Below are 25,990 nucleotides of genomic sequence, written 5' to 3'. Positions count from 1 at the left end.
AACGCTGTCAAATCACGAGCCAATCTGGCGTTTTTATGTTTACTCACTTTGCTGGGGAAGTTCGTGTAAGCCAAATCTGCGCGGATTTAGCGCAAATACGCAAGTCCTCATGATATATTAAATACAGCGTATTGCAGAATCTGCTCATTTCTGGCTTACTTGAACACACACGGACGTCACTACGCAACACATAACGGCGCGCTTGTTCACTTGCATTGAAGTAATAGCGAATATGAAAAAGCATTTGGTGAACAGAAAAGACTGTTCTTTATTGTTATTTTTTTGTTAGTTTAAATTGTTGTCTAAATTGTTAGTTTCCAGCATCCTGCTTGTTCTGTGTCCTGATCTGTCCACCTAAAACACATTTTTGGTTTAAAAAAAAAAAGGCTGTTAAAATCGATTCCCTATTTTCTTTTTCGAAACTTCGAACGTAAAGTGACAGCCCTAAAACACACACGTCATGTGAAGATTGTCCTCCTTTGTAGGGCATCATCGCTGAAGAGAATAAAAGCGGCAAACCTCAGGAAGACGAGGATCCTGGGAAGTTCCGGGAAGCCGAGCTGAAGATGCGGAAGTTGTTCGGCATGCCGGAGGAAGAGAAGCTGGTGAACTATTACCCCTGCAGTTACTGGAAGGGCAGAGTCCCACGACAGGGCTGGATCTACCTCTCCGTCAACCACCTCTGCTTCTACTCATTCCTGCTGGGAAAAGAGGGTGAGGCGAGCGAGAGCATACTTCGAAATGTACGGTGAAACTGAAATTTATAGGACAAGAGAAAATTAGAACCAAAGCAAACATGATTTTACAAAGCAAACCGAGATATATAATGTATTCTAGTTGGGATATAATGATTACAAAGTTGTGACTTATTACTGTTCTGCACTCTAAGAGGCTGTTTACTAGCCTGGTCCCACCAGACTCTCGTACGTTTCATTTGTACAGAGAGTCTGGCCTCGCTCCATTGACAAGCGTTAACTTCCTTGTCCTCTGTTGAAGTTTAAAACTATTGGATCTGCCTAGTGATGCACCGATGAGAAAATTGTGGCCAATAACCGATATTAAAGGGATAGTTCACTTTGAAATTAATTTTTGATATGTTTTAGCTTACCTCAAGGGCATCCAAGATGTAGGTGTCTTTGTTTCCGCAGTATTTTCAATTTTGATATTTTTAGGTCAAACCGTTCTTGTCTGTCAGTCATATAATGCAGGTCTATGGTCACCACCTCAAAGAGCATGCACAGAGAAGTCCAAATTAAACATGACTCGTAAATGTAAGTACACATTGATGGCCTAAGACACGAAACGAGTGGTTTGTGTGAGAAAACGAAAAGCGCCGGAAAGCACCGGAAGTGATCTCTCGCGCGTGTACGCCACTCATTGTTTACACAGAGCAGGGATTGTAGGTAAGACGGCTAATTAAAAGGGTACTAATTTGCGCTTATTCGGGATGTTTAAACCGTCGTAAAAGAAAACAATTCCAAAAAAATAAAAAATAAAACAATTGTATGAGTGACGTACACACTCGCGAGAGATCACTTCCGGCGCTTTCCGGAAAAGACCGAACCGCCGGCGCCGTCAGATCCCTTGGACCTGGCTGTGTTTACAAGAGGTAAAAACGATATAAATACTGTTCGTTTTCTCACACAAACCGCTCGTTTCGTGTCTTAGGCCATCAATGTGTAAAAATTGGACAGTTGAAGACTGGAAAAATGTTGCCTGGTCTGATGAGTCTTGATTTCTGTTGAGACATTCAGATGTTAGAGTCAGAATTTGGCGTAAACAGAATGAGAACATGGATCCATCATGCCTTGTTACCACTGTGCAGGCTGGTGGTGGTGGTGTAATGGTGTGGGGGATGTTTTCTTGGCACACTTTAGGCCCCTTAGTGCCAATTGGGCCACGGCCTACCTGAGCATTGTTTCTGACCATGTCCATCCCTTTATGGCCACCATGTACCCATCCTCTGATGGCTACTTCCAGCAGGATAATGCACCATGTCACAAAGCTCGAATCATTTCAAATTCGTTTCTTGAACATGACTGTTCTCTCAGTTCAGAGCCGGCCCGAGCCTTTTGGGAGTCAACTGTGCTTGACGATTATTGACACAAATATCATGCAATAATGATACATTATAAATTAATACATTGAGGTTATGTATTAATACAAAATAAATAGCCTACTTAAATAAAAAAGTGTTAACTTTTACTTTACTCTTTTACTAACTCTTTGGAACTACTTAAAACAAACTGTCTCAAAACATATCAAATAAATTATTTGCTAAAATAATGACAGAACTGAAATGAAAACTGTAAAAATATTATTATTTCTCAACTGTCTTAATACAGTGTAACTGTCCTCAAAATCTTTTTTTTTGGACTATTATTGTAACAGACTTTGTTGGATTGTACATGACAGAATCCTACAAAGCCTGTTACTATAAAACCGGTAATGATGTACTGGCGCTCGTTGCATATGTGTGTATGGAATGTATTTTTCCCCTCGGGGCTTGCCGTAGATAGGAATGATACTTGATAAAAACATACTTTTATCTTGCTCTTTTTTTCTCCTCCTCCTCCTTTCTCCTCATTTTCTTCTTTCTATTTTCGGCACCAGAGGGATACGTCCTTTTTTGTGACATGGCTTAACATTACCGATGACATTACCGGCCAAGGGGCCCCAAGCAGCCGCTTAGTTCGCTTATGCCTCGGGCCGGCCCTGTCTCAGTTAAACAAGCGCAGCAGTCAGTCATCTACATCACTCACCGGTCAAATACGGCTTCGGCGGGACAAAAATACGCCTTAGTAAGGCTGACAGAAAACAGCGCGCAAGTTCCAGTCTTCTTGCGCTTGATGTTTAAACTGACAGGACTTGCGCGTTCGTGCTTGTGCAAAAACAAACATCCCCGCCCCCACACTCACATCTACACACACGTCAAATACACAGGAATGATTATCGGCCTGTTCACATCGGCCCTATTTTGACATCGGAACGATACCGATGTGTAAAAAATTGACCATATCGGACGATATTATATCGGCGGCCGATATATCGTGCACCACTAGATCTGCCATAATCAATCATTGACGATTGGTCGTGACTCAAACCACTGAAACTAGCGCACGACATCAACGTCATCGTTCTCAGCCACTCCCTCTGTTCTCTGATTGGACCGGTAAAAAATTGACCGGAGAAAACCAAAGAATACACCACAATCCCAGACGTAGTTCTGAAGGAAAATGAATATTGAGCGGAAGTACGTAGGTGGGCGGAGCCAGGCTAGCTGTTTACACGACACCGTAACTAAAAACGGAAAACTTTTTATGCGTTTTGGCCTTTCGTTTACACAACAACAGCGTTTTGGGTGCCTGAAAACGCAAACTTTGGAAAACGGGTTTCAAAGTGCAAGCTTTTCAAAATGGTCTCCGTGTAAACGACAAAAACGTGAATTTGTGAAGACGATGACGTCATGCAATTGCGTATTACATGTTCAGTCTATAGTGTTTCATCGCCATCTAGCGGAAGCAGAATACAGGGTTTTTAATCGTTTTCACAGATCCGTCTGAATGGGGATCGTTTTGACTGGTGTCGATTTCTCGAAACTTCTCAGTTTGATGCATATCGTTGTCGTGTAAACGTACCCTCAATAATTAAATAAATGAGCAGGAAATATGATTTGAGTCGGCATGAAATGGAAGTTGCGCTCTTCTTTTCTTCCCTGTTGTGTCGTATATTTGAGTAAAACAAGAACAAATGTGGGCGGGGCTTGATTTTGTCTGTGGGGAATTGATTGGATGGTTGTGGTTTGCTATTGGCTGATCTCATCTGAGTGACAGGTTGCTCCGCCCACATCATCAGAGAAGAGAAGGCTTCACGGTTTCCACAAAATTATTAAGCAGCACAACTGTTTTCAATTACTGTATTTGGCATACCATAAAAAACAAGAATTAATTTTGATTTCATGGTGACTTTCAATCTTTTTATTCTGTGCAAAGAAAGCGAGTGTGCAGGGATTCAGGAGACATTATAGTAGCACATGAGATCTTGCTGTTAGTGGTCATTATACAAAAGTATTCGACCACAGAAATACCAAGACTGAACAATCAGACTTCAGTGTTCAGGAGAGTCATTGAGTGATGTCATTTGAGTCTTTTGAACACTTTGTGAAAAGGGCTGATTCATACTGAATTAAATGTTCTTTTTTTAGTGTGAAATTGTGTTAGTGCATGCTGCTTTTCTTCTACTATGCTTAAAGGAGTAGTTCACCCAAAAATGAAAATTAGCCCATGATTTACTCACCCTGAAGTCATCCTAGGTGTTTATGACACTCTTCTTTCAGACGAATATAATCGAGTTATATTAAAAAATTGTCCTGGCTCGTCCAAGCTTTATAATGACAGTGAATGGCTGTTTCTGTTTTTAAGTCATTATGGATAGATGCACTTTTATGATGGATAGATGCTCTTTTATGATGGACAGATGCACTTTTATGATGGATAGATGCTCTTTTATGATGGACAGATGCACTTTTATGATGGATAGATGCTCTTTTATGATGGACAGATGCACTATTATGATGGATTGATGCACTTTTATGATGGATAGATGCTCTTTTATGATGGACAGATGCACTTTTATGATGGACAGATGCACTATTATGATGGATAGATGCACTTTTATGATGGATAGATGCTCTTTTATGATGGACAGATGCTCTTTTATGATGGACAGATGCACTTTTATGATGGATAGATGCACTTTTATGGTGGATAGATGCTCTTTTATGATGGACAGATGCACTTTTATGATGGACAGATGCACTTTTATGATGGATAGATGAACTTTTATGGTGGATAGATGCTCTTTTATGATGGACAGATGCACTTTTATGATGGACAGATGCTCTTTTATGATGGACAGATGCTCTTTTATGATGGACAGATGCTCTTTTATGATGGACAGATGCACTTTTATGATGGATAGATGCACTTTTATGGTGGATAGATGCTCTTTTATGATGGACAGATGCACTTTTATGGTGGATAGATGCTCTTTTATGATGGACAGATGCACTTTTATGATGGACAGATGCTCTTATGATGGACAGATGCACTTTTACGAAGGATAGATGCACTTTTATGATGGATAGATGCTCTTTTATGATGGATAGATGCACTTTTATGATGGATAGATGCACTTCTATGATGGATAGATGCACTTCTATGATGGATAGATGCACTTTTATGATGGATAGATGCACTTTTATGATGGACAGATGCTCTTTTATGATGGACAGATGCTCTTTTATGATGGACAGATGCACTTTTATGATGGACAGACGCACTTTTATGATGGACAGACGCACTTTTATGATGGACAGATGCACTTTTATGATGGACAGACGCACTTTTATGATCGATAGATGCACTTTTATGATCGATAGATGCACTTTTATGATGGATAGATGCACTTTTATGATGGACAGATGCACTTTTATGATGGACAGATGCACTTTTATGATGCATAGATGCACTTTTATGATGGACAGATGCACTTTTATGATGAATAGAATTAGATGCACTTTTATGATGGACAGATGCACTTTTATGATGGACAGATGCACTTTTATGATGGACAGATGCACCTTTACGGATTTCAAAACAGAAACGGCCATTCACTGTGATTATAAAGCTTGGAAGAGCCAGGAAATTTTTTAATATAACTCTGATTGTATTCGTCTGAAAGAAGAATGTCATATACACCTAGGATGACTTGAGGGCGAGTAAATCATGGGCTAATTTAAATTTTTGGGTGAACTACTCCTTTAATAAAATCAGTTTGTCCTCTTTCTTGTTTTTCATTTGGACATCTTTTCCCTCTTCCTCCTTCCTCCTCTCGCTGTAGTGTCGCTGGTGGTGCAGTGGACGGACGTCACGCAGTTGGACAAGAACGCCACGCTGGTTTTCCCGGAGAGCATCCGCGTGAGCACTCGCGGCACCGAACACTTCTTCTCCATGTTCCTGAACATCAACGAGACCTTCAAACTGATGGAGCAGCTGGCCACCATCGCCATGAGACAGTTACTGGACAACGAGAGCTTCTCCGCCGATCGCTTCCTCCCCAAACCCTGCAAGACCCTGAAAAACGTCTCCGCACTAAAGAGGTCAGTAAACCGCATCAGATGAGATATATATATATATATATATATTACTATATTACTATATATTAGTGCTGTCAATCGATAAAAAAACAAATGAATTACACATTAATCACGATTAATCGCACCTAACATTGAATTTGTTTAGATCTTTTTATATTGTAAAAATTTCACATTTAATCTCCAAATTAATATAGAAACTACAAAGACCGTTGCCTACATTTTAAATATTTGTTTAATGGCGTCTTTTTAAGAAGGCCAGTATGATACCAATACTGCTACTGATGTCTCTATGAAATTGATTTTTTTTCTTCCCATAAGTATAGCCATTCAAGATTACAATAAAATTAAACAATTTTAACATTTACCGTATTTTCCGGACTATAAGTCGCTCCGGAGTATAAGTCGCATCAGCCCAAAAATGCGTCATGACGAGGAACAAAACATATATAAGTCGCACTGGACTATAAGTCGCATTTATTTAGAAATTTATTTAACAAAATCCAAGACCAAGAAAAAGTTATTTAAACAGACTTTAATTCATTAAAACAGAAGGCATTTAAGTTATTCAGCTACACACAATAGCACAAAGAACAACAGGCTGAATATGTGTCCGGTATGTTGTTAACGTAACACATCAACAGTATATTCATCTCCTTAGCAACTACCAGGGCGTGGAGACGCAACTGCACCGTTGACAAGCCTCTCCCGGCAGCGCGTTGTTCAAGCACCCATCTGTGGACTCGTTCCTCCAGCTCTGGCCATCTTGCTTTCAGCCCGCGATTAGCTTTCTTTGTTTTCTTCATTTCAGTTAGAGGAACCTCTGCTTTTCGCCAGTCCCTCACAAGTTTCTCATTCACTCCAAACGCTGCTCGATTACCGTTTTCGGCTGCATATTTTATTACCTGCAGTATGTAATCTGCAGAATATGATTTTCTTTTTGGGGGCATTTTGTTTGCGTTCAGTCTAATATTTCAGTTAATATCAGTTGTTTTCAGTTAATTTTTTCAGCGGTAAAACTAGCTGTAGTCTAGAGCGCTCTCTCGTGGCTGTAGACGGTAATGTCACCCCCAATTTCGGCAAATGATGCATTCACGTCATACCACAAATACATCAAAAACTCGCAAATAATAATCTGGGGCCGTCAGCGATCCTGTGACGAGTAAATCTTGGTAATTTTGATATATAAGTCGCACCTGACTATAAGTCGCAGGACCAGCCAAGGTATGAAAAAAAGTGCGACTTATAGTCCGGAAAATACGGTATTAGGCTTTTAATTTTTTTAACAGCTTTTATTTTAAGTGAACTTAAAACATCAGGGCTCAATTTTTTCTATTGGCCCAGTCAGACCAGTTGAGATTTATACTTGCCCTGTCAAAATGCACAGAAAGTTGTTGTTTTTGTCCCTTGTAACCTTTGCTTTACGATTTTCAGGTCAGTCTAACAGTTAGGATATATGAAGAGTTCAGATGCAAAAGCCTCTAAGTGCCATCTGAAATTTTCTTCTAGAATGATCATTTTTATCAAGCTTGTTTATTTAAGTTCAATAATTTCACTTAAATGACAATTAATAGGTAATTTTCATAGCCATTTAAGTGAAATTACTGAACTTAAATATACGAGCTTGATAAAAATGATCATTCTAGAAGAAAATTTCAGATGGCACTTAGAGGCTTTTGCATCTGAACTCTTCATATACAGAAATTTTGAAGGATATATACAGAATTTATAGAAAATGTATCAAACATTTCGCAGTCTTTACTGCATACATTATAAATTATATATAGATTAATCCTTATTGAAGCTACAAAACTTATTCAGTCAAGAGCACTGAGTGATTTTCTCTCTTTCTTTTGTTCTTTGATTGTCTTTAAAGGATTAGTTTACTTTAAAAAAAACTTTTGCTGAAAATTTACTCACCCCCATGTCATCCAAGATGTCCATGTCTTTATTTCTTCAGTCAAAAAGAAATTAAGGTTTTTGATGAAAACATTCCAGGATTTTTCTCCATATAATGGACTTCAATGGGGTCCAAACGGTTCAAGGTCTAAATGACCGTTTCAGTGCAGCTTCAAAGGGCTTTAAACGACACCAGACGATGAATAAGGGTCTTATCTAGAGAAACGATCGGTCATTTCAAAAATAAATAAAAAAGTTTAAGTTTTATAAGCACAAATGCTCGCCTTGCCCTGTTCTGTGAGACCTTTTCAACGTAATTGCAAACACTGAAACTGTCATTTAGACCTTGAACCGTTTGGACCCCATTGAAGTCCATTATATGGAGAAAAATCCTGGAATGTTTTCATCAAAAACCTTAATTTCTTTTCGACTGAAGAAAGAAAGACATGGACATCTTGGATGACATGGGGGTGAGTAAACTATCAGCAAAAGTTGTTTTCAAAGTGAACTAATCCTTTAATGACAAACGTCAGCAGGGTTATTAGGCTGCTGTCACTTTAAGACCTGTCGCACACGTCCCATTTTTCTCACAACTCTTTACAACCCCTTAAAATTCAAGATATCAGGGCAGTTTTTGTCTTCATATTTATGTCAAATGATATGTTAAGCAATATCACACGAGTGCTGTTTTTGTCCCGAATGGCACGAGTGCAAATGTAACGCTGATTTTATACAACAGTTCAATAAATAAGAAGATAATATTGTGTTATATTTTAGACACAATATTATCTGCTTTTGCTCAATTTTGAAGTAGTATGTTCCTAGGCATTTAAGCCACTTACTGGCAGTTTTAGTTTCTTATTTAGAGTATACCTGTAATTTCATTAAAAAAATTATTTCATATTTACATATTAATAAAAACCCCAACAATTTGTTCACCCTCATGGCCGTTGCCACCTAAAGTTTGTGTAATGAATTCTACGATGAATCAAATACAATTATATTATACTTTTTGTAATGTTTATTTGATTATTTTCTCATTTAACACAAAAATGACTTTAAATAATCGTTTGGGGGTAATTTCTCAGCCATATTTAATATGCAATTAATTAGAATAAAAATTGTAATGGCTTGACAGCCCATATATATATATATATATATATATATATATATATATATATATATATATATATATATATATATATATATATATGAATGTATATAAACAGTATACACTCACCGGCCACTTTATTAGGTACACCTGTCCAACTGCTCGTTAACACTTAATTTCTAAGCAGCCAATCACATGGCGGCAACTCAGTGCATTTAGGCATGTAGACATGGTCAAGACAATCTCCTGCAGTTCAAACCGAGCATCAGTATGGGGAAGAAAGTTGATTTGAGTGACTTTGAACGTGGCATGATTGTTGGTGCCAGAAGGGCTGGTCTGAGTATTTCAGAAACTGCTAATCTACTGGGATTTTCACGCACAACCATCTCTAGGGTTTACAGAGAATGGTCCGAAAAAGAAAAAACATCCAGTGAGCGGCAGTTCTGTGGGCGGAAATGCCTTGTTGATGCCAGAGGTCAGAGGAGAATGGCCAGACTGGTTCGAGCTGATAGAAGGGCAACAGTGACTGAAATAACCACTCGTTACAACCGAGGTATGCAGCAAAGCATTTGTGAAGCCACAACACGCACAACCTTGAGGCGGATGGGCTACAACAGCAGAAGACTCCACCGGGTACCACTCATCTCCACTACAAATAGGAAAAAGAGGCTACAATTTGCAAGAGCTCACCAAAATTGAACAGTTGAAGACTGGAAAAATGTTGCCTGGTCTGATGAGTCTCGATTTCTGTTGAGACATTCAGATGTTAGAGTCAGAATTTGGCGTAAACAGAATGAGAACATGGAACCATCATGCCTTGTTACCACTGTGCAGGCTGGTGGTGGTGGTGTAATGGTGTGGGGGATGTTTTCCTGGCACACTTTAGGCCCCTTAGTGCCAATTGGGCATCATTTAAATGCCACGGCCTACCTGAGCATTGTTTCTGACCATGTCCATCCCTTTATGGCCACCATGTACCCATCCTCTGATGGCTACTTCCACCATGTCACAAAGCTCTAATCATTTCAAATTGGTTTCTTGAACATGACAATGAGTTCACTGTACTAAAATGGCCTCCACAGTCACCAGATCTCAACCCAATAGAGCATCTTTGGGATGTGGTGGAACGGGAGATTCGCATCATGGATGTGCAGCCGACAAATCTGCGGCAACTGTGTGATGCCATCATGTCAATATGGACCAAACTCCCTGAGGAATGCTTCCAGCACCTTGTTGAATCTATGCCACGAAGAATTGAGGCAGTTCTGAAGGCAAAAGGGGGTCCAACCCGTTACTAGCATGGGGTACCTAATAAAGTGGCTGGTGAGTGTATATGGATAGATGGATAGATAGATAGATAGATAGATAGATAGATAGATAGATAGATAGATAGATAGATAGATAGATAGATAGATAGATAGATAGATAGATAGAGAGAGAGATATGTCAAACAAATGTGATTTATAGTTGAAGCATTATAGGTGAAGATAATATAATTGAAGCATTTTAAAGAGTCGGTATAAATAAATAGATCTTGGTTTAACTACTTTAATTAGAGCTTGTTCTCACATGTTTCAGGGACTTGGATGCGCGTGCAAAGAACGAGCGATACAGGGCTCTTTTCCGGCTCACGCAGGACGAGCGTTTGGATGGACACACCGACTGTACGCTCTGGACGCCGTTCACGAAGATGCATGTCGTCGGTCAAATGTTTGTTTCTAACAACTACATCTGCTTTGCCAGTAGAGAGGAAGATCTGTGTCAACTTATCATTCCACTGAGAGAGGTGAACACACAGACACACACACACACACACTAACACTCACTCACACGCACACACATACACTGACACACACACACACACACACACACACACATATACTGACACACACACACATACACTGACACACACAAACACACACTAACACTCACACGCACACACGCACGCACACACACTTACAACAACACACGCACACACAGACACTCACTAACACTCACTCACTCACTCACAGGCACACACACACACTTAGACCAACACACACACACTAACACTCACTCACTCACACGCACACACACTTACACCAAAACACGCACACACAGACACACACATACACACCCTGACACACACACACACTAACACTCACTCACTCACTCACTCACAGGCACACACACACACACACACACACTAAGACCAACACACACACAACCACACTAACACTCACACGCACGCACGCACACACACTCACACGCACACACACTCACACGCACACACACTTACACCAACACACGCAGACACTGACACACACACACACACACACACACACACACACACACCCTGACACAAACACACACACACACACACACACTAACACTCACTCACTCACAGGCACACACACACGTACACACACACACACACACACACACACACACACACTGACACACTGCAACACACACACACACACACACTGACACACACTGCAACACATACACTGACACACACACACACACTGACACACACACACTGACACACACACACACACACACGCGCACGCGCACACACACACACACACTGACACACACACACACAGACTGACACACACACTGAAACACACACACACACGCACGCACACACACACTGACGCACACTGACACACACACACACACACACACACAAACACAGGCTCGCATACAGTTGCACAACAGCAGGACAGTCACTCTCTCACTGTGTCCCTGTAGGTGACCATAGTGGAGAAGGCCGACAGCAGCAGTGTTCTGCCGAGTCCACTGTCGATCAGCACTAAAAACAAGATGACCTTCCTGTTTGCTAACCTCAAAGACCGTGACTTCCTGGTTCAGCGAATCTCTGACTTCCTGCAGCGCACGCCTGACAGGCCGTGTGGCCTAAATGCTCAATCCGTGAGTCATCAGAACGCATGATATTTTAACCAGGTTTATATTCACTCCCATTAAAGCTGATGTAAGGAATTTGCATAGTATTTAATTTTATATACTGTTCCTTTCAGAAGTTTTAGGTCGGTTAGATGAATACATTTTTCTGCTCAACAAGGCTGCATATATTTGATAAAAAAAATCAAGTAAAAACACCAATATTGTAAAATATTATTATTTATTAAAACAGCTGTTTTCTATGTGAATATATGTTAAAATGTAATTTATTCCTGTGATCAAAGCTGAATTTTCAGCATCATTACTCCAGTCTTCAGTGTCACATGATCCTTCAGAAATCATAATAATATGATGATTTGATGCTCAGGAAACATTATTATCAATGTTGAAAACATTTGTGATTCTTCATAATTTTGAGGAAACTGTGAAACATATTTTTTAAGGATTCTTTAATTTAAAAATAAAGTTCAAAAGAACGGCATTTATTTTAAAAATATACTATTTTGTAACATTATAAATGTCTTTACTGTCAATTTTGATAAATTTAATGCATCCTTGCTGGAAAAAAAGAGTAAATTTTCTTTTTTTTTAAAAAGAAAAGAAAAACATCTTACTGACCTCAAACATTTATTTAGTTTTCATGCTTGCAGACATTTTCCCCCGTTGAAGCATAACTCATTTCTAGCGTCGTCATGGCTGGTCTGTTGTAAACATGTCATGTGACCTGCGCCTCCAGGAGAACCCCAGCCCGAGTACGCCCCCGTCTCCTGAGCTGGGGCTCGGAGAGATGCCCCAAAACCAGCACTACAGTCCCAGTCTGCCCACTGCCAAGCAAGGCCTTCTGCGCATCTACCAGCAGGACGTCCCGGAGGAGCTGGGGCCCAAAGTGGTGAGACACACCCTCATGTGATGGGGTTCAAACAATCGTACCAGGCCCGGCTGCAGGATGAAATGACTGAGGGGGCATGTGAAATTGTTAAGGGGGCTTAACTTTATACCATCAATGAACAATCAATACACACCTCGCTTTGGAACAACAGATTTTTAAATGCAGCGCTCCATAAAACACCCCATATGCACTGCACAGGTAACCGCGTAATAAAAAGATAAGCCAGCATAATTTATTATTCATATATGAACTCTTTCACGCTTAAGTTTAAAATATTCTAACTGACTCCCCAGAGTGAGTGTTTATTTTAGAGCGTTCCCCCTTAATGTTTCCATGGCAACGCGTCATATTTGTCACGTGACACACCGCAGCCACAATAATAAATGACAGATGTGTATCGCTTTTTTAGTCTAAATATTCACAAACTTGCTTACCATGTCATCAACTATCTGATATTCCGATTGTCAAAAATGTGTACGTGAGTGTGTTTGGTCGTTTAAAACCTTTATTAATAATCTTGATCTATGAGATGGGCGCCACCATGGGCGCCGGAGTTCAGAGAGTCCTGTCAGTCATCATCAGTTTCTCCCGAAATACACGTAAGAAAGTGGCCGGTGAACTGTGAGAAGAATAGAGTAAACTTTATAGTCACTTCCACTATGTTTGTCTGATATGAATAACACACGTTGGCAAATTATATTCGGATAGATTGTTATTACTGCTTCCACAGACATCCGTGTGTATTCTACAAACTCCAAATGTATTGTTTTACTAGTGCTTATGTGTATTTCAATGTCTGAAACCTAAAATAAACATTATGAGGTTGAAAACACTGCATAGTTTTGATATATGACAGCGCTGAGCTCGTCCGTCTCTGGCCCAGTGCCAACCAACGCGCGAAACTGGTAGTGATGTCACGTCACTGGACATTATACATCCCATATGGGACCAGGGCCATCGCCAGAACATATAGAATGGGGGGGCATTTCATTTTCATGGGGGGGGGGGGCACTTTTTATGATCTACAAAACAGACAGTCACAAAAACAATAACATCCCCTATTTAGTCTAATATAACTGAAATAGACCAAATTCTATATTTAAACAACACCAAAACACAAAATATTAAGTTTCTGATCATAGGCGGAGGGTGAACCAACACCATGAGGATATGCGCTTCCCCTTTAAAAACATTTACTAGGCTATATGCAGGATTTGACATGGCAGAAAGCTCTCAAAGAGCGCCTATTTTATTATCTTTAAAAAGCGGTTATACAACTTCATCACGATCTCACAAAGTTCCTAGGCTATCAGTAAAGCTGATACACAATAATGCCTTATTTGCATACCCTCACTGCTTATTATAACGAGAGGATTTGCACGCGCGTAGAACTAATCCACTCACCGCTCAAAACACCGGAGTTTAGCCAATATTCTTTTATTACAGAGAAAACTGATCCTAGACCAGCATTTATGGACAGCTTTTCCCTCTAAAAGCAATCAGAAGTATATGGAAGCTTGTTTTCGCCACGGAATAAAAAATTTTAAATGATAATTGCGATTTTTTTTATCTCACAATTCTCACATGGATTTCTCTCAATTCAGAGTTTTTCTCACAATTCTGACTTTATAACACGCAAATGTGACTGTATATCACTCAACTCTGACTTTATAACTTGCCATTTTGATTTTATATCACGCAGTTCTGAGAAAAATTACCTTTTTTTTTACGTGGAAACAGTAGGCTGTTTTTAGCAGGCAAATGAATCAGAAAATTCAACAAGCCCGCTTGACCAGGGGAAGGCAAGCCTTGCGCAGAGCCTTACAAGCTCCGACTAATTTTCATATTTCTGAAGACAATGTGTTATTTAAAGTTACAGAGATAAGTGCACCTGTGTGCTAAATGCTGCTGACGACATTTCGTTATGGAATACGTGGATACGTTTTTTTGCTCTCAATAGTAAGTTTGCTCAATGACCACATGATTAGGGGGGCACGTTGTGTCATCTGGGGGGGCACGGCCCCCTAATGCCCCCCCTTGGCGACGGGCCTGTATGGGACCGTACCGCTCACAAGGTTAAACATTTCATTTGTAACCATGAATACAAAAATGAAACTGAGGGGGCACAAATCAGATCTGAGGGGCTGAATCATACATACTGTAAAAGGTTTTTTTAATTTATTTTTATTTTGAATTTATATATATATATATTAGGGCTGTCAAACGATTAATCGCATCCAAAATAAAAGTTTGTGTTTACATAATATATGTGTGTGTACTGTGTATAATTATTTTGTATATAAATGCACACATGTATATATTTAAGAAAAATTGTATTTATATATAAAATGTTTATATTTATATAAAATATACATTATATATAGGCTACATTCAGTCTATATACAGTATATACATGCAAATATTTCTTAAATACACATGCATGTGTGGGTATTTATGTATTAAAAATAATTATACACAGTACACACACATATATTATGTAAACACAAACTTTTATTTTGGATGCGATTAATCGTTTGACAGCCCTAATATATATATGTAAAAAAAAAGAACATCCAACAAGAAAATGAAAATCAAATAAACAAATCAAAGTGATAAGAATAACACAAATTAATTGACAATAGTTACAGCCATAGACTTTCTAACTCTTGTCATTGTCCATTACAAATTCGAAAAGGAGTGGGAAGAAGGAAAAAAAAACGTATTTAATCCCACCCCCTATCCACAAGTCAGAAGCTTACACATGATCGACCCGCGCTCCAAATATTTACACATCTACTTTGTTTTACCCCATAACAATTCAAAACAAAAGGAAAAAATTAATACATACATATTAGGAAATAATACATTAAACATTTCAGAAGTACAGAAAAACAAAACAAAAACGTAATAACACACCATGAAACTGAAGATAATTACTAGCCCCAAAAACACTGATTATTCACCGCCTACTTCATCCCTTTAACCCTTGAAAACCATATCTTTGTACTTGATTTTAAATTGATTTATGTTTGGACATTGCTTTAGCTCCTCATTGAGACTGTTCCTTGAAACTTGAAATGCAAAAGCTTTTCCTGGTTGTCCGTATCCTGTTTGATTTAAAGTTGTGTGCCCCCCTTAAATTATAACCACCCTCCCTCTTCCAAAATCATATTTGAATATTCCTCGGCAATAGATTATTTTTGGCTCTAAACATTATTTGGGCTGATTGATACTTCACAAGATCTGTGAATTTTAATAATTTTGACTGAAGAAATAGTGAGTGAGTATGATCCCTATACCCAGCGTTGTGTATTATTCTTATTGCTCTTTTTTGGAGCACAGATAGTGAATGTAATGAAGTTTTGTAGTTGTGTCCCCAACTCTCAGCACAGTAGATGAAATATTGTAAAACTAGTGAACAGTACAACAAGTGGCGGGATTTTTGATCCAGAACCTGCTTTGCTTTGTTTAATACTGCAATTGATCTTGATAGTTTAGATTGTACATATTTAATGTGTGATTTCCAACTGATTCTATCATCTATAATTACCCCAAGAAATGTATTTCCGTGAACTCTATCAATAATAACCCCATCTCTTTGTATGTTTACCTGAATATTCATATTACAATTCCCAAATAACATTAATTTGGTTTTATTTAAATTTAATGATAATTTATTTCTATCAAACCATGATTTTAATTTGTTCATTTCTTTAGTAACATCCTTCACTAGTTGCTGTAAGTTTTCACCTGAACAAAATATATTTGTATCATCTGCAAATAACACCATCTTCCACAACTTAGATACTGAACATATGTCATTAATATATAAAATAAACAGTTTTGGTCCTAACACTGACCCCTGGGGGACACCACAAGCAATGTCCAGACACACTGACTTGGAGCTTCCTAACTTCACAAACTGCTGTCTCTTACTTAAATAACTCCTCCCCCAGTCTAATACTATCCCCCTGATACCATACCTTTCCATTTTATTTATAAGTATGTCATGGTCAATAGTATCAAAAGCTTTTTTCAGATCAACAAATACCCCCATTACATAATTTTTATTATCTATAGCATTAGTGACACACACACACTTTTAAAAATCAAGTCTCTTTTTTTCAAGTCTTTATTATAGATAATAGAGGAATACATAGATGGGAGGGTAGTAATATGTAAGGCTTAGTGCACAGTTATCATGAAATTCAGGGGTCTGTTATCAAGCCTATCAAGCAAGGCTGCATTTATTTGATCAGAAATACAGTAAAAAATCTAAAATAACTGATTTCTATGTAAATATACAGTAAAATGTAATGTTCAGCATCATTACTCCAGTCTTCAGCGTCACATGATCCTTCAGAAATCACTCTAATATGATGATTTGCTGCTCAGGAAACATTTATGATTATTATCAATGTTGAGAATAGTTCATATTTATGTGGAAGCTGTAATACTGCAGGATCATAAGTTCATAAGAACAGCATTTATTTCATATTTTTGTAACATTTTAAATGCTTAACTGTCACTTTTGATAAATGCTTCCTTGATGAATTAAAGGCTTAATTTTTCTCTCTCAAAAAACAAAATAATACTTTTGGACAGATGTGGAACTGGAAATAGACATAAAACATTGATTTGAGATCAAATGATTTTTTTTAATGTGAGAAGAATGAGCCATAATTTTGTCTGGTTTTGTTTTTTGACCTTCGTCTTTCTGTTCATCCAGACGAGAGAGAAGATGAAAGAGGAATCGTGGAATATCCACTTCTTCGAGTACGGCCGTGGAGTGTGTATGTACCGCACGTCGAAGACGAGAGAGCTGGTCCTGAACGGCATCCCTGAGAGTCTGAGAGGAGAGCTGTGGCTGCTGTTCTCAGGTGAGCAATCCTCCAGAACACCAGGAGGCGCCGTCCACCGTGGGAAATAAAAGACAATACAAAATATTCATAAATAATATAATAGTATATAAATAGTACTAAAATAACACTATATAGCACAGATAAAATATGTAAAGTAAGTATATGTATAATAATACACAGGTGAAACTCGAAAAATTAGAATATCGTGCAGAATTACTGATTTATTTCAGTAATTCAACTTAAAAGGTGAAACTAATATATTATATAGACTCATTACATGCAAAGTGAGATATTTCAAGCCTTTATTTGTTATAATTTTGATGATTATGGATTACAGCTTATGAAAACCTTTTCACAATATTCTAATTTTGAATTTGGGGTTTTCATAAGCTTATAGGCATAATCATCCAAATGATAACAAATAAAGGCTTGAAATATCTCACTTTGCATTATGGGATGCACTATTCAGCTTTGTGTGTTGTTTATATCCTGCAGTGCATCATTAGAGTATGCGTTTGTATACTGTGTGTGTGTGCACAGTTAACATGCTGAGGGAGTGTGAGTAGTGTGCTTGTCCAAATGTAGCCAAAGTGTGTATTGTGTGTCGACTTCTGCTGCTTGTATGTGAGTGTGAGATCTCACGCTGTCGGAGGGAGAACAGGCCGTCAGCTGCTGTCATGGAGATTGTCGTGAATCTCATTATGATCCCATGACTTTCCAGGTGCTCAGAACGAGATGAACACACACCCGGGTTACTACGGCGGTTTGATCGAGCAGGCGATGGGTAAATGCACTCTAGCGACGGAGGAGATCGAGAGAGACCTGCACCGCTCCATGCCTGAGCATCACGCCTTCCAGAACGAGATGGGCATCGCCGCGCTGAGACGAGTGCTGACGGCCTATGCTTACAGGAACCCCGGCATCGGATACTGCCAGGTACACTCTCTCACACACACACACACACACACACACACACACACACACACACACACACACACACACACACACACACACACTCACACACTCACACTCACTCACAGGCTCACACTCAAACTAATACACACTCACTCATAGGCACACGCACGCACACACACTTACACCAACACACGCACACACACACACACACACACACACACACACACACACACACTTACACCAACACTCACTCACTCACATTTAGACACACACTCTGACACACACACACTCACACAAACACACACACACACACACTAACACACTCTCGCGCGCACACACTCTCACACAGGCAGACTCACATTCACACTCACACAGGCACACTGACACACTCACACTAACACACCCTCACAGGCACACACACACACACTGACACACACGCAGACTCGCACACATTCGCACATGCACACGCAGACACACACACTCTCACACATGCAGACTCACACATACAACAAACATACACACACACACACACACGCGCACACACACGCAGGCTCGCACACACACACACACGCAGGCTCGCACACACTCGTACGTGCACACGCACACACTCGTACACACACACACACACACACCCTCACTCACAGGCACACACTCACAGGCACACACACTCTCACACAGGCAGACTCACACTAACACACTCACACACAGGTAGACACACACACACAAACTAACACACGCGCATACACACACACACACACACACACACACTCACATATAGTACATTATCAGTGTTTTTCCGAAGAAAAGTGGTACGAGAGAGTCTGTTTAATCCCCCCCCCCTCTCTCTCTCTCTCTCTCTCTCTCTCTCTCTCTCCCCCTCTCTCTCTCTCTCCCCCTCTCTCTCTCTCTCCCCCTCTCTCTCTCTCTCTCTCCTCCAGGCGATGAACATTGTTACGTCGGTGTTGTTGTTGTACTGCACTGAAGAGCAGGCGTTCTGGCTGCTCGTGGCTCTGTGTGAACGGATGCTGCCCGACTATTACAACACTAGAGTTGTCGGTCAGTCACACACATTTAAACACATGATGACAGCTGTGACTTTTTGCGTGTGTATATGTTTGTCAGCAGTGTTTCTCTGTGTCAGGAGCGCTGGTGGACCAGGGAGTGTTTGAGGAGCTCACTCGCGAGTGTTTGCCGCTGCTGTACGAGCGCATGCAGGAGTTGGGCGTCATCTCCACCATCTCTCTGTCCTGGTTCCTCACACTCTTCCTGTCCGTCATGCCTTTCGACAGTGCCGTGCTGCTGGTCGACTGCTTCTTCTACGAGGGCATTAAAGTCATTTTCCAGGTGCAAAAACAGGAAATCTCGGTCATTTTTCACCACACAGAACTAATTTTCATTACACAAACAGAAACTTCATTAGTGCTGGGCAACTATTAATCGCATCCAAAATAAAACTTTGTGTTTACATTAAATATGTGTGTGTGGACTGTGTATACTTATTTTGTATATAAACACACACACATGCATGTATATATTTAAGAAATATTTGCATGTATATATTTATATATCATTTATTTTTTATATAAATATAATTATTTTATATATAAATAACACATTTTTCTTAAATACATACATGCATGTGTGTGTATTTATATATACAAAATAATAATACACAGTACACACATATATTATGTAAACACAAACTTTTATTTTGGATGTGATTAATCTTTTCACAGCCCAAATTTTATTTTATTTATATTTATATATAATATAAATTATGTATAAATATATATATACCGTATATACATTAAATATATCCATGCATATGTGTGTATTATATATATAAAAAATAATTATACATAGTACAAAGACATATATTATGTAACACAAACTTTTATTTTGGATGTGATTAATCGTTGCCCAGCACTATCAAAGACCAATGAAATCATTGGAAGATCTAAAGTTTTATTGTTTGCAGAGTCCCCCCCCCCCCCCCTCAATTAAAGGGTTAGTTCACCCAAAAAGGAAAATTATGTTGTTATTCACTCACCTTCAAGTCGGTCCAAACCCGTGAGACTTTCGTTCATCTTCTAAACACAAATACAGATCTTTTTGATGAAATCTAAAAGCTTTATGTCCCTCCATTGACATCTACGCAACTACCATATCCATAATGTTCATAAAGAGATTGTAAAGCTAGTCTATATGAATTGAGCGGTTTAAACCTACAGACTGTAGGAGTGTCTTAAAGTAACAATTCCTAAAGAACGGCACTGACATGTCAATCGGACTTACCCTCATTCACTAAAGATAGGCGCCGAGTCTATTTTTGACGATAAATACAAAAGTAAAAAAACACTGTCAATTTCAAAATAAGCAGACTCCATTGTATTGCACACCAATATATCCTTGGTAGAAACCATAGACTGTAAGGTAGAAATTAGGGCTGTCAGTTAAACGCGTTATTAACGGCGTTAACGCAAACCCATTTTAAATTTTTTTTATCGCGATTAACGGTCTTTTTGGCATAGCAAACTTTAGTTTTTTCACATGCTTTTGCAACAGGACGCAGCAAACCCATTCATTTCAATGGCTTGCGCCGCGCGAGGACGTTTTGTTGCTTCGTCGACCAAAGCGCAAGCGGATCTAGCTAGACCAGAAACAAAACAACAGGCACGACGCCGCACACACTTGTTTGGGCTTGCGAGCCGGCCAAATAGTAGGTTAACGTTACGTTTTGAGTGGGTGACGAGCACGAGACGCCGAAATGGATGCCAATAAGATTCTGAATGGAAAGTTTACTTTTAAAAAGTTGCCAAATGGTTCCATTGACAAGACCAAAGTGATCTGTGTGTTTTGTCGTTGTGAACTGAGCTATCATCATCGCAGCACGTCCAGTCTGAAACACCACTTGATGATGGCCAAGCACACACACACACACACACACACACACACACACACACACACACACACACACACACAGCTGATGCGAATCCTCCGCCCCCTCGTCAATATCAGGACCTCGTCAGTATTTCTTTCACCCTTTTATTGATGGCCAGTGTTACATTGTGTGAGAGATTATTTGCTCCAAGTGAGAATGTTAGTGTGAAATTGAACACAGTATATGTCAATGTTGTTTTCAATAAAAAACATTTGCACAAAGCAAGCCGATCCACTTTTCCATGTTGATAAGAGCATTAAAATGAGAAAAAATAATGGGACAAAAAGAAATCAAGAGACATTTAGAATAGATAAAAATGTGCGATTAATTGCGATTAATCACGAGTTAACTATGGCATTAATGCGATTAATCGCGATTAATGGCACTAGTAGAAACCCAAAAATCAAGAAAAAACACGTTGGACAGGCAAATCACGTGGTCTCGCGCATCCAGCTTCTGAAACGCTCCTGGTGTGAGTTGGCACCGTGTGGAGGACGGAACGAAACCCCGTCGGAGCCGTAATGCGCCGCAGACGTGTGCAGTGTAAATAAGGGGTAACGTGTGTGTGACTCTTGTCCAGGTGTCATTAGCTGTGCTACATGCAAACATGGATCAGCTGCTGTCCTGTTCAGATGAAGGAGAGGCCATGACCATTCTGGGCAGGTGAGTGTGGCTAATGCAACATCATATCATTCTTTATTACGGGTGTAACAATAAATCATGGCACAATATATCGCAATACAAAAATGCAACTATGTATCGTGGATAGTGACAATATTTATTGTGTTCAGTTCACCAAAAATAAAAATTACTGTGTGGGAAAAAAAATCACGTTTACTGAGTTTTAGTGTCAGTACTACATTAAACTACTATAAATAATGTTGAATATAATGTATAATAATGCAATGGGGGAATATTTGTGGGTCCTGATAATGCCAAATGTCTTGATACCAGTAAAAAGTGGCTTACTTTATTTTACATATATCTAGTCAGTGACCGAGAGCAAGCATATTCATCTACAATAATTCTGTTTTCATCTTCAGAATCATGAATATGTGTATTCTGGTGTCTCTATTGTCCTGTGCTTTGGGTTATCAGGACCAAGTCCAAGCCTATTCATTTATACCCCAGTATAATATCATATTTAGCATTTTAATCAACAGTCCTTTTTTTGTTAACCTTTTATCATGTGTCTCGCAATAATATCGTATCGTGAGTTCAGAATCGTGATATGTATCGGATCGTGACATGAGGGTATCGTTACACCCATATTCATTATATGTACAAGGCGAATAAAGAGTGATGGCAGTATTATTGTAATAGTTTTGAGCTTTCAGATGACACTGACACATAAACCATTTAACAACTGTTTTTTCCTTTTAAATTTCATGAATCAATTTTAGCCTTATAAAGCCTACAGTATCATATTTAATATGGCCGTTTCTAAGGCCTGTAAATGATGAACATCTGCTGAAAACACACTCCACTACAAGCTTCTGTCTTCTGATTGATAGTTTAGACTTTTATAGCAAGTAAAAGGGTCTTTTAGTGTAATTGTACAAAATTACCGATTACATATATTATGTAAATGTAACTAATATTATAAGATGAACTTAGCAACTAAGGTTTACTTGTTTATCCATACATCATTTTTAGAAAGATCAGTATTAAATATGATCACCAGGTTTATTTGTTCATCTCTCAATCATCATTGTATTGCATTGCATTATGTTTTAAAGCATATTTATATGATATTCATATGCATTTTATGTAAGTATCTGCTATACTGCTATAAATATCTCATTGATTTACATGACATGCAACAGAATTTCATCTTTTTGTCCATATAGATATCAGCATCTGCACTAAATTGCATATTTTTGTATTAAAACTGAGGTGTTTGAGCTCCATATTCTCCATATATCATACTATATAAGACGCCTGATGTATCAAATACATGTATAAAAATTTTTGATACTCAACAAAAACACTAATGCGAAACTTGAGTTTCTTTTAATCATTTCTCTAAAGATTCAATAAACTGTTCCCTTAAAAAAAAAATCTAGATTTTTCTCACTATTGTTTTATTTGCCGTCTTCTACTGTCTGTGTTTTGTGAATATGTTCTTAATAATGTGTGTGCTGTCATATTTCTCTGTCCTGTAGATATTTGGATAATGTTGTGAATAAGCAGACTGTTTCTCCGCCCATTCCTCACCTTCATGCTCTGTTGACCAGTGGCAACAACCCTCCACCTGAGATTGACGCCTTTGAGCTCATCAAAGCGTCCTATGAGGTGAGGGGGCGGGGCTTAGCGCTTTGTTTTCCTGACCAATGACCAATGCGACTCTTTTTAACAGTCGCTTTTGTCTAATTGCAGAAGTTTGGTAGCCTGCGTGCCGACGTCATCGAGCAGATGAGGTTCAAAACAAAGGTTAAAGGTCATACAGTCACTAGAAGACACGGCCAAGAGGAGTGTGGTAAGTGTGTGTGCGTCGAGAGAACATATTTCACAATCTTAGGCATTTCCACATGTGATCCTGTATGTGTGTGTTTGTGATGTTCAGGTGAGAGCTATCATGACAGACTCCGCTTTCACTATTGAGGAGTTGGAAGAACTCTACGTTCTGTTTAAGGTAAGATACAACTCTGCATTTATTAATTTGATATGAATAATTATTAATAATGTATGCTTATTATTATTATTATAATAACTTAATTTATATAGACGATATTTGCATACAGAGATATGTTTTGCATTTAAAAAAGTATCACCTGAGTGTAATTTTAGAATTTTTGTCTTGTATTTATCTTAAATCAAATGTCTTTTATAGTTTTTTGTTAATTATATGATATTATGTTATTCAGTTTGTTCTTGCCATGAAGATAGACTTGCTGCTGACATGGCGTAAAAAAAAAAAAATATTAATAACACATTTTTAATTAATTAATTAATATGTGTTTATTTATTTATTTTATTTAATTTGTGTATAAATGTGTTTTATCTGTTCTGTTCTTCCAAACACAATAATGCTCATTTTGAACTAAAGAAACCACTAGCTGTCTGTGTATTTGTGAACGTTATAGTTTTGTTCATTATAGTAGCGTACAGTATAAGTTATAGTATAGTACGTTATAGTTTAGATCATGGGAATGATAACATAATATAGTTTGTTTTATAAATCCATTCATCCAAATGAAAGGTGCTTCTCTTTTCTTGATGTAATGTAATTTGATGATTTTTTGTGTGTGAGTATATTAATACAGTACATAGTGTCATAGCGTCCGGCTCTAGTTATTGTCAATGAAACTTAAGGCTGTGCAACGATTAATCGATTCAACGATTAATAAAAGTTTATGTTTACATAATATATGTGTTTGTACTGTGTATAATTATTTTGTATATATAATTACATGCAAAGTGAGATATTTCAAGTCTTTATTTGTTCATATTTTGATGATTATGGCTTACAGCTTATGAAAACCCCAAATTCAAAATTAGAATATTGTGAAAAGGTTTTCATAAGCTGTAATCCATAATCATCAAAATTATTACAAATAAAGGCTTGAAATATCTCACTTTGCATGTAATGAGTCTATATAATATATTAGTGTCACCTTTTAAGTTGAATTACTGAAATAAATGAACTTTTGCACCATATTCAAATTTTTCGAGTTTCACCTGTATTATGTAAACACAAACTTTTATTTTGGATGAGATTAATCGTTGCCCAGCACTAAACTGTGTGTGTGTGTGTGTGTGGCAGGCGAAGCACATCATGAGCTGTTACTGGGGTTCGAGCAGCACAGCAGCGGAGCGTCACGACCCCAGTCTGCCGTATCTGGAGCAGTATCGCATCGACTGCGGGCAGTTCGTTCAGCTCTTCTCCGCTCTGGCACCCTGGAGCTGTGGCCTTCACACACACACACTCTCCAGCCGACTCTTCCGCCTGCTCGACCAAAACAAGGACTCTCTCATCAACTTTAAAGAGTTTGTCACCGGACTCAGTGAGTACATGCTTTTAGATCAGACCAGAGTTTGATTAAAGTTGAAATGAAAGTTGAAATTTTTTCTTCCCTACTTCTGGAACAAGAACAAATGTGGGCGGGGCTTGATTTTGTCTGTGGGGAATTGATTGGATGGTTGTGGTTTGCTATTGGCTGATCTCATGTGAGTGACAGGTTGCTCCGCCCACATCATCAGAGTAGAGAAGAGATGCTGCGAGATGAAGTTATTCTGATTTAAAATTACCAGGAACATGAATTTAAAACAATAATGATGCACACCGATAAATCATTTTTAATAAATACTG

At 38.6% G+C, this 25,990-nt stretch overlaps 1 protein-coding gene across 1 annotated transcript in view; it reads left to right on the top strand.

The window, feature by feature from the left end:
• LOC130072091 (TBC1 domain family member 9B) overlaps positions 1-25,990 on the top strand; it is a 41,734-nt gene that overhangs the window by 8,998 nt on the left and 6,746 nt on the right. The window contains 15 exon segments of the mRNA XM_056237031.1: positions 486-714; positions 5,902-6,160; positions 10,743-10,950; positions 11,901-12,080; positions 12,808-12,960; positions 17,690-17,840; positions 18,544-18,758; positions 19,676-19,793; positions 19,879-20,081; positions 22,259-22,341; positions 23,844-23,973; positions 24,058-24,102; positions 24,104-24,157; positions 24,245-24,313; positions 25,445-25,685. Of these exon segments, the coding sequence (XP_056093006.1) occupies positions 486-714; positions 5,902-6,160; positions 10,743-10,950; positions 11,901-12,080; positions 12,808-12,960; positions 17,690-17,840; positions 18,544-18,758; positions 19,676-19,793; positions 19,879-20,081; positions 22,259-22,341; positions 23,844-23,973; positions 24,058-24,102; positions 24,104-24,157; positions 24,245-24,313; positions 25,445-25,685 (2,338 nt within the window).

Source organism: Rhinichthys klamathensis, unplaced genomic scaffold (assembly GCF_029890125.1).
Source record: "Rhinichthys klamathensis goyatoka isolate OS25496 unplaced genomic scaffold, OSU_Roscu_1.1 h1tg000475l_1, whole genome shotgun sequence".
NCBI lineage: Eukaryota > Metazoa > Chordata > Actinopteri > Cypriniformes > Leuciscidae > Rhinichthys > Rhinichthys klamathensis.
Note: the sequence above shows the minus strand (reverse complement) of the source record. Positions and strands in the feature narration are given on the sequence as shown.